Source organism: Physella acuta, unplaced genomic scaffold (genome assembly GCF_028476545.2).
Source record: "Physella acuta isolate Inbredline_101_S28 unplaced genomic scaffold, ASM2847654v3 ptg000217l, whole genome shotgun sequence".
NCBI lineage: Eukaryota > Metazoa > Mollusca > Gastropoda > Physidae > Physella > Physella acuta.
In genome coordinates this window covers 5,391-18,996 of record NW_026731736.1, presented here as the reverse complement: position 1 = coordinate 18,996, position 13,606 = coordinate 5,391, and the positions used below count along the sequence as shown (strand labels likewise).

Here is a 13,606-nt window from a genome sequence, read left to right as displayed (position 1 = left end):
AATCTACTGGTAACATCTGCACTAAGAAAATTCGCCACGAACTGAAGAGGAAAATTATTTAAAATCTCGAATTGGTTTATTGATTTAACCGAAACAAGATATCATCCGCTGATAGTTAGCCTGATTTATATTTTGCCTAGGTTTACACCAGGTGGTGATGGTTAAATATAGCTCTTTACCCTCGCCTTGTTTTAGAGGGGGGGGGGAGGGAAGGGAGAGTGCTTGGTGTTACGTTTTAATTTCGTAACTTAAAAGAAAATAGTTTTTAAATCGTTGAACGAAACATTCCACCGATGTGTGAGGGCAAATTAAATTTTTTCGTTACTTTCGTTTTTATGTTATTTTTAAAAGCTTTTATCGCGATTTCTCTTTTAGAAATAAAGTGTTTGTATTCGCGCATTGAAGCTGTATTCATAAAATGTTGATTTATATGAGTGTATTTTAGGAGTTTCAAACCAAGAGAATGCTTCGTTTTTTTTAATGTTTAGTAGAAGAGAAAACAAAGAGAATGTCTGACGTAGAGTGAAATCAAAACAAGCAGACGTGGTGTTGAATGTGTTGGTGTTAGCGACCAGAAAGTTGCACTAACGAAAAAAATGCGCGAACGAAAATTGCGCTAGCATAAAGAATGCGCAAAATCAAACTTATACGAATACAGTTTCATTAGGTCGTATCTAGTGAAAACGCTGTATTATGCCTCATTATATATCCAGTCATTTATTGATGTCTTTGATATATCAATTAAACATAAATTTCCCATGCGCACTTTTTGGTTCACATTCATCAGTTTATATTTCTCTTATATATATATATATATATATTCATATATATATATATATATATATATATATATATATATATATTCATATATATATATATATATATATATATATATATATATATATATAATTATATTATATATGTATATATATATATATATATAAATATATATAATAATATATACATATATATATATATATATATATATATATATATATATATATATATATATATATATATATATATATATATATATATATATATATATATATGCACTAGTGTTGGGGTACACAGGTATGCTTCTGATCTGCTGTTTTAAATCTTGAGTGTAAAGATTAGTGCTAAGACGGGGATAAATAAAATGTTGCTTTACACTTTCCCACCTGTTGTTCAAATGATGAAGAGCTCATCTGTTTTACTGACCTCTCCTTGTGACGGGCTAGTGTTGGTAGTTCTATGCACAGCCGCCTACAGTTTCCTTAAGTCCCCAAGTGGGACTATACTCAAAACGCTCGTGTTAGGAGCCGTGCACTCTACCGTTCGAATAGTATTCATTAACGATAAAAATCTACTTTCTTAAATACTGGTGTATATGGAATGTATACAAAAAAAATCCTATTTGGACTTGAAAGAATACCTAATTAGATTTGGTCAACGTTGTCATAACTGTAACGTTTTTTTTTACATAATGTCAATATCAAATGACATGCTAGATGCTCTTGTACTTGACAGTGTATTTTACTCTAAATATACAAGATAGTTCCAGAGTATATTACTTTTCGGTTTCGGGAAAACGGATGTCAATAAAGATATCGGACGAGAGAAAACGTCGATAATCATTTAAAAAAAAAAAAAACAGTTTTTTCCACACAACGAGCGACTAGTAGTCATCGAGACCTACACCAGCGCATTATGTAAATCAGTTTGAACCAGACATTACAAAAAAAAAAAAAAAAAAAAGTTTTTCAGCCACAAGGACATTCCATCACATCAAATATTGTGACGGGGGATTTCTCGTTTATGGGCTGGCTATGGTCGAGATCTGGAAATGTGATGATGACATTTAAAATTTCCCACGCGTTGTTGTGATGTCATTTAGATGTCAGAACTGACTAGTTGATAATTGTATTAGTAAACACGAGCCGACTCGCGACGTATCATACGCCGCTATTTAGTTGTTTTATTTTCTACTTTTCAGTAATTCATAATTGGTGAATTCGACAGTACCAATGCTGCCACTGAAAATATTTGCTTTAAAACAGTAGCTCGTTAAGGACGATAACTCCCCCCTCCTTTTCCCAACCCCTACCCTACACCCTCCCCCCCCCCATGTGAAAGCAGCCTCCTCTTAGTTACCTCCCCCTAGTTTGAAATCGTTTTAAACTAAATTATCTGCCCCTAATAAACGTCACTAAACCCGGCTCTACGATTGTAAACATTTAGCGTGAACAACAACTCACCAGACCATGTGGAATGGGGGTGGCAGGGATATGCTTAGAGAGAAAGAGAGGGGGCTGCTAAGCGCGCTTACAACTTGGTGTTTTCTATGGTATCCAAGAAGAGAATTATATATATATAAATGATGTTGACATTTGACATTTCCACAAGGTGTTGTGATGTCCTTTAAGTGTCAGAATTAACACGTTCATTACTGTGTGAGTAATTGATAGTTTCTTTTTCATAACAATTGTGATTATTTTATAATTTTTAGTTTAAGCAGCCAATCAACGAATTGATGATCTGATAGTTAAGCCATAATGAGTAAAAAAAAATAAGATTTCGATCTAGTGTCCAATAAAGTTTTGCATCTTCGTTCTAAATATTAGAGTTGGAAGGGATCCCCTCCAACACAATTAAGTATACGTGTCTACTGGTTATGTGCCATTCATTGACTCCAATTTCAGCCTGATTTTCTGTTTGGCTTTGTTTCCATAGCCTTTTGTCCAACAAAGAACAAACTACAAGGCAGAAGTTGTTTGCAGTTGTCTCTCCCAGAGGGTGGCTGTCCCCAGCTAACGAGCCTCATCTGCTCGAGACTTTTCGGTTTAGCAACTATGAGCTTTACCGACTCGACCACGCCGATCTCTGGATTTTACATGAAACACCTGTTTTTAGCCTTATGTGTTAAAGAAACAAAAATCACATTGGACGCCCAGCTTGACCTGATGTTTCAGAGGGTTACAAAAGCATTATTTAAAATTCGACTCTTTATCTTGCAGACTCTAGCTTCGCAAAACGAAAAAATTTAAACTTGCGGCCCATAACGTAACGAAAACAACAAAAAAGTTAACTATCACATTGACGTTTGATCGCACTATACACAGCAGATTTTTCTGCCCTCAAATCAACTGAGAATTACCGTATAGTTGAATACATCTAAGCTATAAATACTCCATTTCTAGAAATTTCGGCTGTTGTCGTTTAACACAAAATTTGGTTGTTAATTGACATTCTGATAGCAGGCAGACCCCTATAATTTATACAAATGCTAAATATAGCCAGACTCCTAACATAAAACATATACGCTTAAACTAAACTAAGACCAAGTTTATTCACACTTTCGTATTCTCACGTTGAATTGAAGAACTGTTATCGGGTTTACCAGGATGTCGAACTTTCACGTGAGGTCAATCGATGAACACAAATGCTCCCAACATGAGCACCAAAGCTCCCAACATGAGCACCTAAGCTCCCAACATGAGCACCTAAGCTCTCAACATGAGCACCTAAGCTCCCAACATGAGCACCAAAGCTCCCAACATGAGCACCAAAGCTCCCAACATGAGCACCAAAGCTCCCAACATGAGCACCTAAGCTCCCAACATGAGCACCTAAGCTCCCAACATGAGCACCAAAGCTCCCAACATGAGCACCTAAGCTCCGAACATGAAAATAAAGCTCCCAACTTGAGCACCAAAGCTCCCAACATGAGCACCTAAGCTCCTAACATGAGCAACAAAGTTACCAACATGAGCACCTAAGCTCCCAACATGAGCACCTAAGCTCCCAACATGAGCACCTAAGCTCCTAACATGAGCAACAAAGTTACCAACATGAGCACCTAAGCTCCCAACATGAGCACATAAACTCCCAACATGAACACCAAAGCTCCCAACATGAACACCAAAGCTCCCATCATGAGCACCAAAGCTCTTTCATGAGCACCTAAGCTCCGAACATGAAAATAAAGCTGCCAACATAAGCACCAAAGCTCTCATCATGAACACCAAAGCTCCCAACATGAGCACCAAAGCTCCCAACATGAGCACCAAAGCTCCCAACATGAGCACCAAAGCTCCCAACATGGGCACCAAAGCTGCCAACATGAGCACCTAAGCTCCCAACATGGGCACCTAAGCTCCCAACATGAGCACCAAAGCTCCCAACATGAGCACCTAAGCTCCCAACATGAGCACCTAAGCTCCTAACATGAGCAACAAAGTTACCAACATGAGCACCTAAGCTCCCAACATGAGCACCTAAGCTCCCAACATGAGCACCTAAGCTCCTAACATGAGCAACAAAGTTACCAACATGAGCACCTAAGCTCCCAACATGAGCACATAAACTCCCAACATGAACACCAAAGCTCCCAACATGAACACCAAAGCTCCCATCATGAGCACCAAAGCTCTTTCATGAGCACCTAAGCTCCGAACATGAAAATAAAGCTGCCAACATAAGCACCAAAGCTCTCATCATGAACACCAAAGCTCCCAACATGAGCACCAAAGCTCCCAACATGAGCACCAAAGCTCCCAACATGAGCACCAAAGCTCCCAACATGGGCACCAAAGCTGCCAACATGAGCACCTAAGCTCCCAACATGGGCACCTAAGCTCCCAACATGAGCACCAAAGCTCCCAACATGAGCACCTAAGCTCCCAACATGAGCACCTAAGCTCCCAACATGAGCACCTAAGCTCCCAACATGAGCACCAAAGCTCCCAGCATGAGCACCTAAGCTCCCAACATGAGCACATAAGCTCCCAACATGAGCACCAAAGCTCCCAACATGAGCACCTAAGCTCCCAACATGAGCACCTAAGCTCCCAACATGAGCACCTAAGCTCCCAAATTGAGCACCTAAGCTCCCAACATGAGCACCAAAGCTCCCAACAGGAGCACCAAAGCTCACCACATTTCCAGCAAGTTTTAGGGATATAGTTGGACGGCGTGGCTTCGTGGTAGAGCGCTAGACTGCTAACACAAAAGATCCAAGATCGATTCCGGATACAATCGATGGGCACTAAAGCTTAGCGGTATAGAGCTAGACTGCTAACCAGACTGGAGAATTGCGTTTAATAATGCGTCATTTCTGGATGGATGTGTGGGTGTGTGTCCGCAGCCTTTAAGTCGTATCTCCTCCTCAACGAAGCAATATCGAGGACTAGTTCCAAAAAGCAAATATGTTAAGCAAGTTCCAAGGATGATTGTGGGCCAAAAAATTCCCGGAATTCCTTCCTGGATTTCTTGGAAAAGCCAAAAAACCTCTAACAAATGCAGTTTTTGCTTTATATCTCGGCAACCCGACCACTTAGCGACTTGAAACATTTACCAATCGATTCCTGCCATAATTTAAACCAATATTGCCGTAGAAAGTTTTCAAAAATATCCTTTCGTTCGGTCACAAAAAATAAACAAAAATGTTATGGATAACATAAGGAAATTGCGTTTAAATTGTCGCTAGACTTTTTATTAACTTGTTTAAAGTAAATGCGCCTGGCGATAGTGCTGACCACACTATTCCTACATATACCGATGTCACAGAAACAGGTGACCTCTACTTCACATGTCACAGGTACCGTCCTGTTCGAAACGGAAAGTAGATATATAATTGTAAGAGGAGACAAAGCTACTTTCTGTAAAAAAAAATTGTCACACTTGCCACAGAATGAGTGGTGTAACCACATGACGTGTGGTGTGATAACTTTAGTTAAAGCGTGACTAGTGTGGTAGCTCATAAATATGTCGTCACTAGGTTGAAAGATGGCTCCGACTAAACTGAGGACCCAGACAGTCCACATAAAAAGGTCGGACGTGCGTGAGGTGGAACGTGATGTATCGAGTGTAGGGTTCATGGGAGGGTTCAGGGTTTGGGTGGGGCTGGTAAATAAGGTGGAGTTGTTCATGAATGTGTGTGTTAGGTGGGGGGAATAAGTCGTGTATGTGAGAACGTCGGTTGTGTATGTGTGTACATAAGTTGGTCGCTTGAATTGTGTTGGTCATTTAGATTGATAGGTTAGGCAATTATGTGGATACGTTGGTCGTTTAAAATTGAGTTAGTGGTTTGGATAGATTTAGTTATTTGTGTGGAGTTGATGATTTGTTGGAGTTGGTCATTTTTGTTGGAGAATGTTATTTCGGTGGAGTTGGCAGTTTCGGTGATGTTGGTGGTTTTTGTGGAGTCAGTTGTTTGGATATAGTTAGTTATTTGGGTGGAGTTGGTGGTTTTGGTAGAGATGATTTTTACGGACGGATAAGTTAGTTATAGGATGCACAACATATTCAATTGCTGGCACTTAGTATTATATGGCCAGCGGTCACTGCATATTTGAAATTTCTCTTCCTAAACTTTTTGTCATTTTGGGGACATCGTCATCAAACAAAATCTCATATAAAAACTTTTTCCTATGACGGCTTATATAAATATAACCACAGCAAAGTACTTAGCTACAAACTCTATTTTTATTTACCGATAGTATCGCAACAAATTCAGTTTTTGCCTGTGAAATAGCTGCACTACCACGTCCAATTTCAGATGTAAATTGGACGTCCAATGGCTATACGATCAAGAAGTGTCACGTGTTTCTATTTTGTGTTGTTTTAGTTTGCATACCAAAGCGCCGGGTCCTGGTTTCAATTTCATTTTGTTGAGCTTATTTCCGGTTTAACGTTATGGTTGTTGAGGTCCCCTGGGTCTTCTTCTTCGTTCTTAATTTTAGTATTAAACATAACACAAATAAGTAAACGATGTCATTGACTCTGATTTGTTTTTGGATTTGCTTCCATAGCCTGTATCCAACCAAGAACAAACTACAAGGCAGCAGTTGTTTGATCTAGAAGAGTGGCTGTCCACAGCCTTGTCTGCCTGAGGGTTCGAACTCGAGACTTTTCGGTTTAGCAGCCATTACCTTTACCGACTCGACCACGCCGACCTCTACTGGGTTTACTTATCCTCTGATTATAATTTAGTTATTTTTTCTTAAGGCTACTCCACTGGGTTTTGTTTTATTAAAATGCTGTTATTATGTTGTTGTTGTTAACGGCCAGTGTGAAAAGAGGCACCGTGCCTATTTTTATCGTTATTGCATAAATTGAGTCTGTATAGCTACGTTGTTGGGATAGTGCTGACCATACTATCTGGGGACACAGAAACAGGTGGACTCTACTTCACTTTCCCCATGGCCTGTCATGTATGAAGAGAAAACTTTATTTACGATCTGGTTAAAATAATTTTTCGATCGATTGGATTTAATTTTTTTTTCTGTTTGCACATCAATAAAGAATGTGCACTATTATAAGCAATAATGTAAACAAATTATTATTGGACATTTTTTTTTAATAACACATACCACCATACTTGTAAACGCTATTAATAGAGATCAGAGTGTATTAACTTAGATGAAGAGTATAATGAATTAAACTCCCGTACTATAAAGAGGCTTAGTTCATGATTATCTATTGCAAAGCAGCCCAATTTAAAAATCTAATAAGCAAATTTATTACGCGAATGTTATATCCACTGAAGCAATATAAATCATGCTGATTATTAACATAGAAGAGGCCATAGAATTGCCTGAAATTATTATTCGCAGTTATTTATAGATCTTCAGTAATGTATGTTATTATGTGTATATGTCCCAGAAAAGTACATGAAGGAAATATGGGCATCATACCTGAATATGTGGTGGAGTATGTGAGGGTTGCTTACGTCACGAGACTTACAACAATTGAGTATGGGTTGTATGGGACTCACAGCATGATAGATGGAGGAAAACGATGTGTCCCACTTGATTTGACACTAGAAATGTAAGGTTGGCCACTTAACAAAATGATGTAGAAATGTAAGGATTGACAACCAAACTAGTATGAAGTTTCTTTAGAAATGTAAGGATTGCCTACCAAGCTAGTATGTAGTTAGGTACTGTAGAAATGTAAGGATTGCCTACCAAGCTAGTATGAAGTATTTTACTGTAGAAATGTATGGACTCCCAACCAAACTAGTATGAAGTAAATGTAGGAATGTTAGTATGGCCCACCTTACTAGATGGTATAGAAATGTAAGGGCGGCCCACCTAACTACATGGAATAGAAACAAAAAAACGTGGGAAAATGCGGCCCACCTTACTAGATGGTATAGAAATGTAATTGCGGCCCACCTGTATACACCTATTAGGGTCTCGACCTTCTCAACAGCCAGCGAAGCACTTGTCTCCATGGCAACGCTACGATTTGCACCAATCACCATCTGTAACAGTTTTACACCGAGCTTGTGTTTATGGGTGGGGTAGGATAACAGGCAGACACATAGACGACAGAAAGTAGACAGACGGACAGTTTTACCCTCAGGGGTATGTTTGTGTTTGGGGTATTAGGGGCAGAGGCGTATATTATGGAAGGCATGAAAATGGGCAGTTGTGAATGTGTTGGGATATGAGGGGTAGAATCAATTAAGACGGAAGGTAAGTATATTTATAGTTCACCATTTGTTTGATATGAGAATGGGTTTTTTGGTGAATATAAAAGGCAACAGATAAAGCCCTGGGATCTGCTGGTTACAACGAATGTGGTATAATTTGTGAAAATACATCGAAGTAAATCCACACACACATACACACATTATATATATATATATATATATATATATATATATATATTTATATAAATATATATTATATATATATTATATATATGTATGTATGTATATGTATGTATGTATATATATATATATATATATATATATATATATATATATATATATATACATGCATATATATATATACATGCATACATATACATGCATACATATACATACATACATATACATACATATATAAATATAAAAATATAAATATATATATATATATATATATATATATATATATATATATATATATATATATATATATATATATATATATATATATATATATATGTACATACATACATATACATACATACATATATATAATATATATATATATATATATATATATATATATATATATATATATATATATATATAAATATGTATGTATAAAAGCTCACAAACTAATGTACTTATAAAACGTATTATATATGTCAAGTAAACACTGTATCCCTTTATGGTAAAATATAAATTTCACGTTTTCTCACAAACAGGATTCATCCCACGCGTTGGAGAGATTTTTATGACAACTCTCGGAATAATCGGCAATGCGATTCGTGACCTACTATATTAATGAGTGTCGTTTTTTTTAGCGCGAGACTTTATTACATCTACTCATAATTTGAGCCAGTGAGTGATACTTTGGTCATGCGATCGTTTCATATCCCACATTTGTAACCGGGTAATTGGATTCTAAAATAACTAAAATTTCGTTCATCACACAAGTTTTTTTTTCTACCAATGTAAAAGTATTTACATAGAGCGGGTAGTTGGACTTTGAAAATGATTGCGTAGTGAATAGATTAATAAAAAAAAATGTTGGAATAAATGTTCGCGAATCGTAGTTATTAAATTGCGATGCTTTGAAAGATGGAAATGAAAGCGTGGGTTGGTCTCATGATCATAAAAATTCGCGTGTAAATTGGGGTTGGAGGTTGTAAACTATTTTTATCTCTAGTTTTTTTTTTCTCTCATTCTCTGAGGTACACATTTATTTCAATGGTGGTTTGTCCACTGATTGTAATGAATAAAATGGGATGTTTGTGTGTGTGTGTGTGTATGCGGGAAGGGGGGTGAGGGAGGTATTTGACATTTCAGTAAGGTGATATGTGTGTTGGCGTGTGTGTACGTGTGTGTGCGTGTCAGAGATTCGTGGCATTCTCCGCTAGAACACGGTGTGTCGGCAGTAATTATAAACACGTGTACAGAACGAGGGTGTAAAAAAAAACAACACGCAGGGGAAAGAACTGCGTTGGTAGTTGGACGACAACTCTAGGTCTATTACGATATGTTGGCTTGGATGCGGGATGACGCAGTTCAACACAGGTGAGAGGGGGGGGGTGAAAGAATAGGTGAGAGATAGTAGAATATAGGTAAAAGCAATGTTTCTTCCAGACTTTTTTCTCCTGGGGGAAAGGGGGGGGGGCAATTGTAATTTTCGGATGGGGTGCCGACTAAAATTTCCAGGGGGGGGCGGACAAGGTTAAAAGTATATATTTTCTATATAAACTCCATTTCATTCGGGGGGGGGGGGCTGGAAGAAACTCTGGATAAAAGAGGGCAGGAAATTAATACGCTACACGGGTCACATGGTCGACTTAGCACACTAAAATATCCAATTTATAGGGGGGAATGTGTTTGACCACCAAACGATTCTGCTAAAGTAATATAATCTTCTTTAATAAAAGGGTGTTATGTTACTTGTGGTTAAATAAATATAAATATGTCTCGCTAATGTCAACACTAACACTATCCTTAAACCAAAACCTAAACAAATCCTACCATAGCAGTAACTCTAGTTTCTGAACTTAACATTAGACCTGGGATTAAAATGCTTCTAACTACTTAACACACCTATTTTTGGAAGCATCTATGATGGATCATTGATCATACAAATAATCCAGTAATGGATATGTAAACGTTGAAATAAATGATACAAACTAGATGGGCCAGGATTAACGGTACTTAATTATAAATCCATTACCGATATTTGAGTTTTGGGCAGAGTATACCTGCACTAAATGACTAAACACGTAACTAGCTTCACCTACATTACTAGGTTGGTATCATTGAAAACCTTAGTGCTACATGTTAGGTCACAAAAACAACACTTCGAGATGAATATTTTGGGGGCATGGCATTACCGCCCCCTCCCCGACATTACCCCACTAATCAATCACCCCCCCCCCTCTGGGTAAGGGTAATAAGGGTAAGAGTAAGGGTAATAAGGGTAAGAGTAAGGGTAATAAGGGTAAGAGTAAGGGTAATAAGGGTAAGGGTTAGGGTAATAAGAGTAAGGATAAGGGTAATAAGGGTAAGGATAAGGGTAATAAGAGTAAGGGTTAGGGTAATAAGAGTAAGGATAAGGGTAATAAGGGTAAGGATAAGGGTAATAAGGGTAAGGGTTAGGGTAATAAGAGTATGGATAAGGGTAATAAGGGTAAGGGTTAGGGTAATAAGAGTAAGGATAAGGGTAATAAGGGTAAGGATAAGGGTAATAAGGGTAAGGGTTAGGGTAATAAGAGTAAGGATAAGGGTAATAAGGGTAAGGGTTAGGGTAATAAGAGTAAGGATAAGGGTAATAAGGGTAAGGATAAGGGTAATAAGGGTAAGGATAAGGGTAATAAGGGTAAGGGTTAGGGTAATGAGAGTATGGATAAGGGTAATAAGGGTAAGGGTTAGGGTAATAAGGGTAAGGATAAGGGTAATAAGGGTAAGGATAAGGGTAATAAGAGTAAGGATAAGGGTAATAAGAGTAAGGATAAGGGTAATAAGGGTAAGGATAAGGGTAATAAGGGTAAGGGTTAGGGTAATGAGAGTATGGATAAGGGTAATAAGGGTAAGGGTTAGGGTAATAAGAGTAAGGATAAGGGTAATAAGGGTAAGGATAAGGGTAATAAGGGTAAGGTTTAGGGTAATAAGAGTAAGGATAAGGGTAATAAGGGTAAGGGTTAGGGTAATAAGAGTAAGGATAAGGGTAATAAGGGTAAGGATAAGGGTAATAAGGGTAAGGGTTAGGGTAATAAGAGTAAGGATAAGGGTAATAAGGGTAAGGGTTAGGGTAATAAGAGTAAGGGTTAGGGTAATAAGAGTAAGGGTAATAAGGGTAAGGGTTAGGGTAATAAGAGTAAGGGTAATAAGGGTAAGGGTTAGGGTAATAAGAGTAAGGGTAATAAGGGTAAGGGCTAGGGTAATAAGGGTAAGGGTAATAAGGGTAAGGATAATGGTAATAAGGGTAAGGGTTAGGGTAATAAGAGTAAGGGTAATAAGAGTAAGGGTTAGGGTAATAAAGGTAAGGATAATGGTAATAAGGGTAAGGGTTAGGGTAATAAGAGTAAGGGTAATAAGGGTAAGGGTTAGGGTAATAAGAGTAAGGGTAATAAGGGTAAGGGCTAGGGTAATAAGGGTAAGGGTAATAAGGGTAAGGATAATGGTAATAAGGGTAAGGGTTAGGGTAATAAGAGTAAGGGTAATAAGGGTAAGGGCTAGGGTAATAAGGGTAAGGATAAGGATGAGGATTAAGGTCAGGGTCACCGTCAGGGTCAGGGTAAGGGTAAGGGTAGGGGAGGGGTAAGGACCGGACAAAATTATGGGGCATGGTTGAGGCCCTATGCTCCACAAGGATTAAACAGGACTAAGTCAAGTAAGTTTAATTCATCTTCATCTATAATTGTAGAAACGGTTGCGTTCATAACTGTGATGCACAGAGCTTCACACGATTAGCTTCAACTTTAAACAATAGTTACAGAGTGACAAGTGAATCGCTCGTCTGGAAGTACGTTCACTGCTTGAATGAATCATTCATAAATAATTGGTAAACTTATTGAGAAATAATTAGCGAATTACTCATCTGAATAATAAAGCATTGGTAGCTAAATGTATCGTGTACAACATGCACTTTTTTTTTAAAGCAATTTAAAATATACGAATGGATATCTAGGTCTTATTTGGCAGAGAGATGCATCGAAATCTGGCTACTTTTTAAAACTACTTTAAAAATACTTTAGATCTTTAACATTTCTTTCTGCTGTTGTACCCGGGTTTAACTGTAAGTGAAGATCTAAATTCCCCTGTGGTATTTCTTGTGTGTTCAACTTTACCAGAAAAATGCTAATGACAACTAATTCTGCACTAACTTATTTATAAAAAAAAGGACCGATTTTAAAAAAAAATCTTTTCCAGAATAGAACCAATCCCTTGACACTCTTGTTGAAGGGATTAGTTTTCTAGGCGAAAAAAAAAACCTGCTTCCGAATACCCTGCGTATTTCACAGCAGTAGATGTACGAAAAAATATACAAGTTCTGCTTCTCAAAGCTAGACAACTCAGCATCCCCGCAGTTCTCTCCCCTTGCCCGTGTCTATTGTATCGGTATCGATTTAGCGTTTGGCTTCTGTTTGATGCTGCCGCTAATCTAACGGCGAGTTGCCGTGTCTTACAGGATCAGACCTTGCTTAGGGGACTGACACTTTGACCCGGACGGCCGATCCTGGAAAGGTCAAGGTCGAATACTAAATCTGTGCAGAGACTGGAGGTTTAAGTGAGGCGAGGGTAGGAAATTAAATTAAGCAGCACTTTCAGGAAGCATATATATATATATATATATATATATATATATATATATATATATATATGCATACACACACATATATATATATATATATATATATATATATATATATATATATATATATATATATATATATATATATATACATATATATATATACATATATATATATATATATATATATATATATATATATATATATATATATATATATATATATATATATATATATATATTCACACACAAATAAATATGTATAAGTGATTGTGTCCGTATTAAGTCTAAGAGAGAGTGTACGTGTGAGTGTGTGGGATTATATGTGTTTGTGTGCGTGTCTGTACGAGCGTGTCAGAAAGAGGTGTACTGTGACGGTGTGTGTGTCTGCC

At 37.4% G+C, this 13,606-nt stretch overlaps 1 protein-coding gene across 1 annotated transcript; it reads right to left on the bottom strand.

The window, feature by feature from the left end:
- Positions 1–10,826: 10,826 nt before the first annotated feature.
- LOC131937653 (uncharacterized) lies at positions 10,827–12,248 on the bottom strand. The gene has a single exon (XM_059295247.1). The coding sequence runs from the start codon at positions 12,246–12,248 to the stop codon at positions 10,827–10,829; it is 1,422 nt and encodes a 473-aa protein (XP_059151230.1).
- Between the last annotated feature and the right edge of the window lie 1,358 nt (positions 12,249–13,606).

Bases quoted from the DNA above. Each gene is read 5' to 3' on its own strand.
- LOC131937653 (XM_059295247.1), bottom strand. From the start codon at position 12,248: ATGCCCCATAATTTTGTCCGGTCCTTACCCCTCCCCTACCCTTACCCT.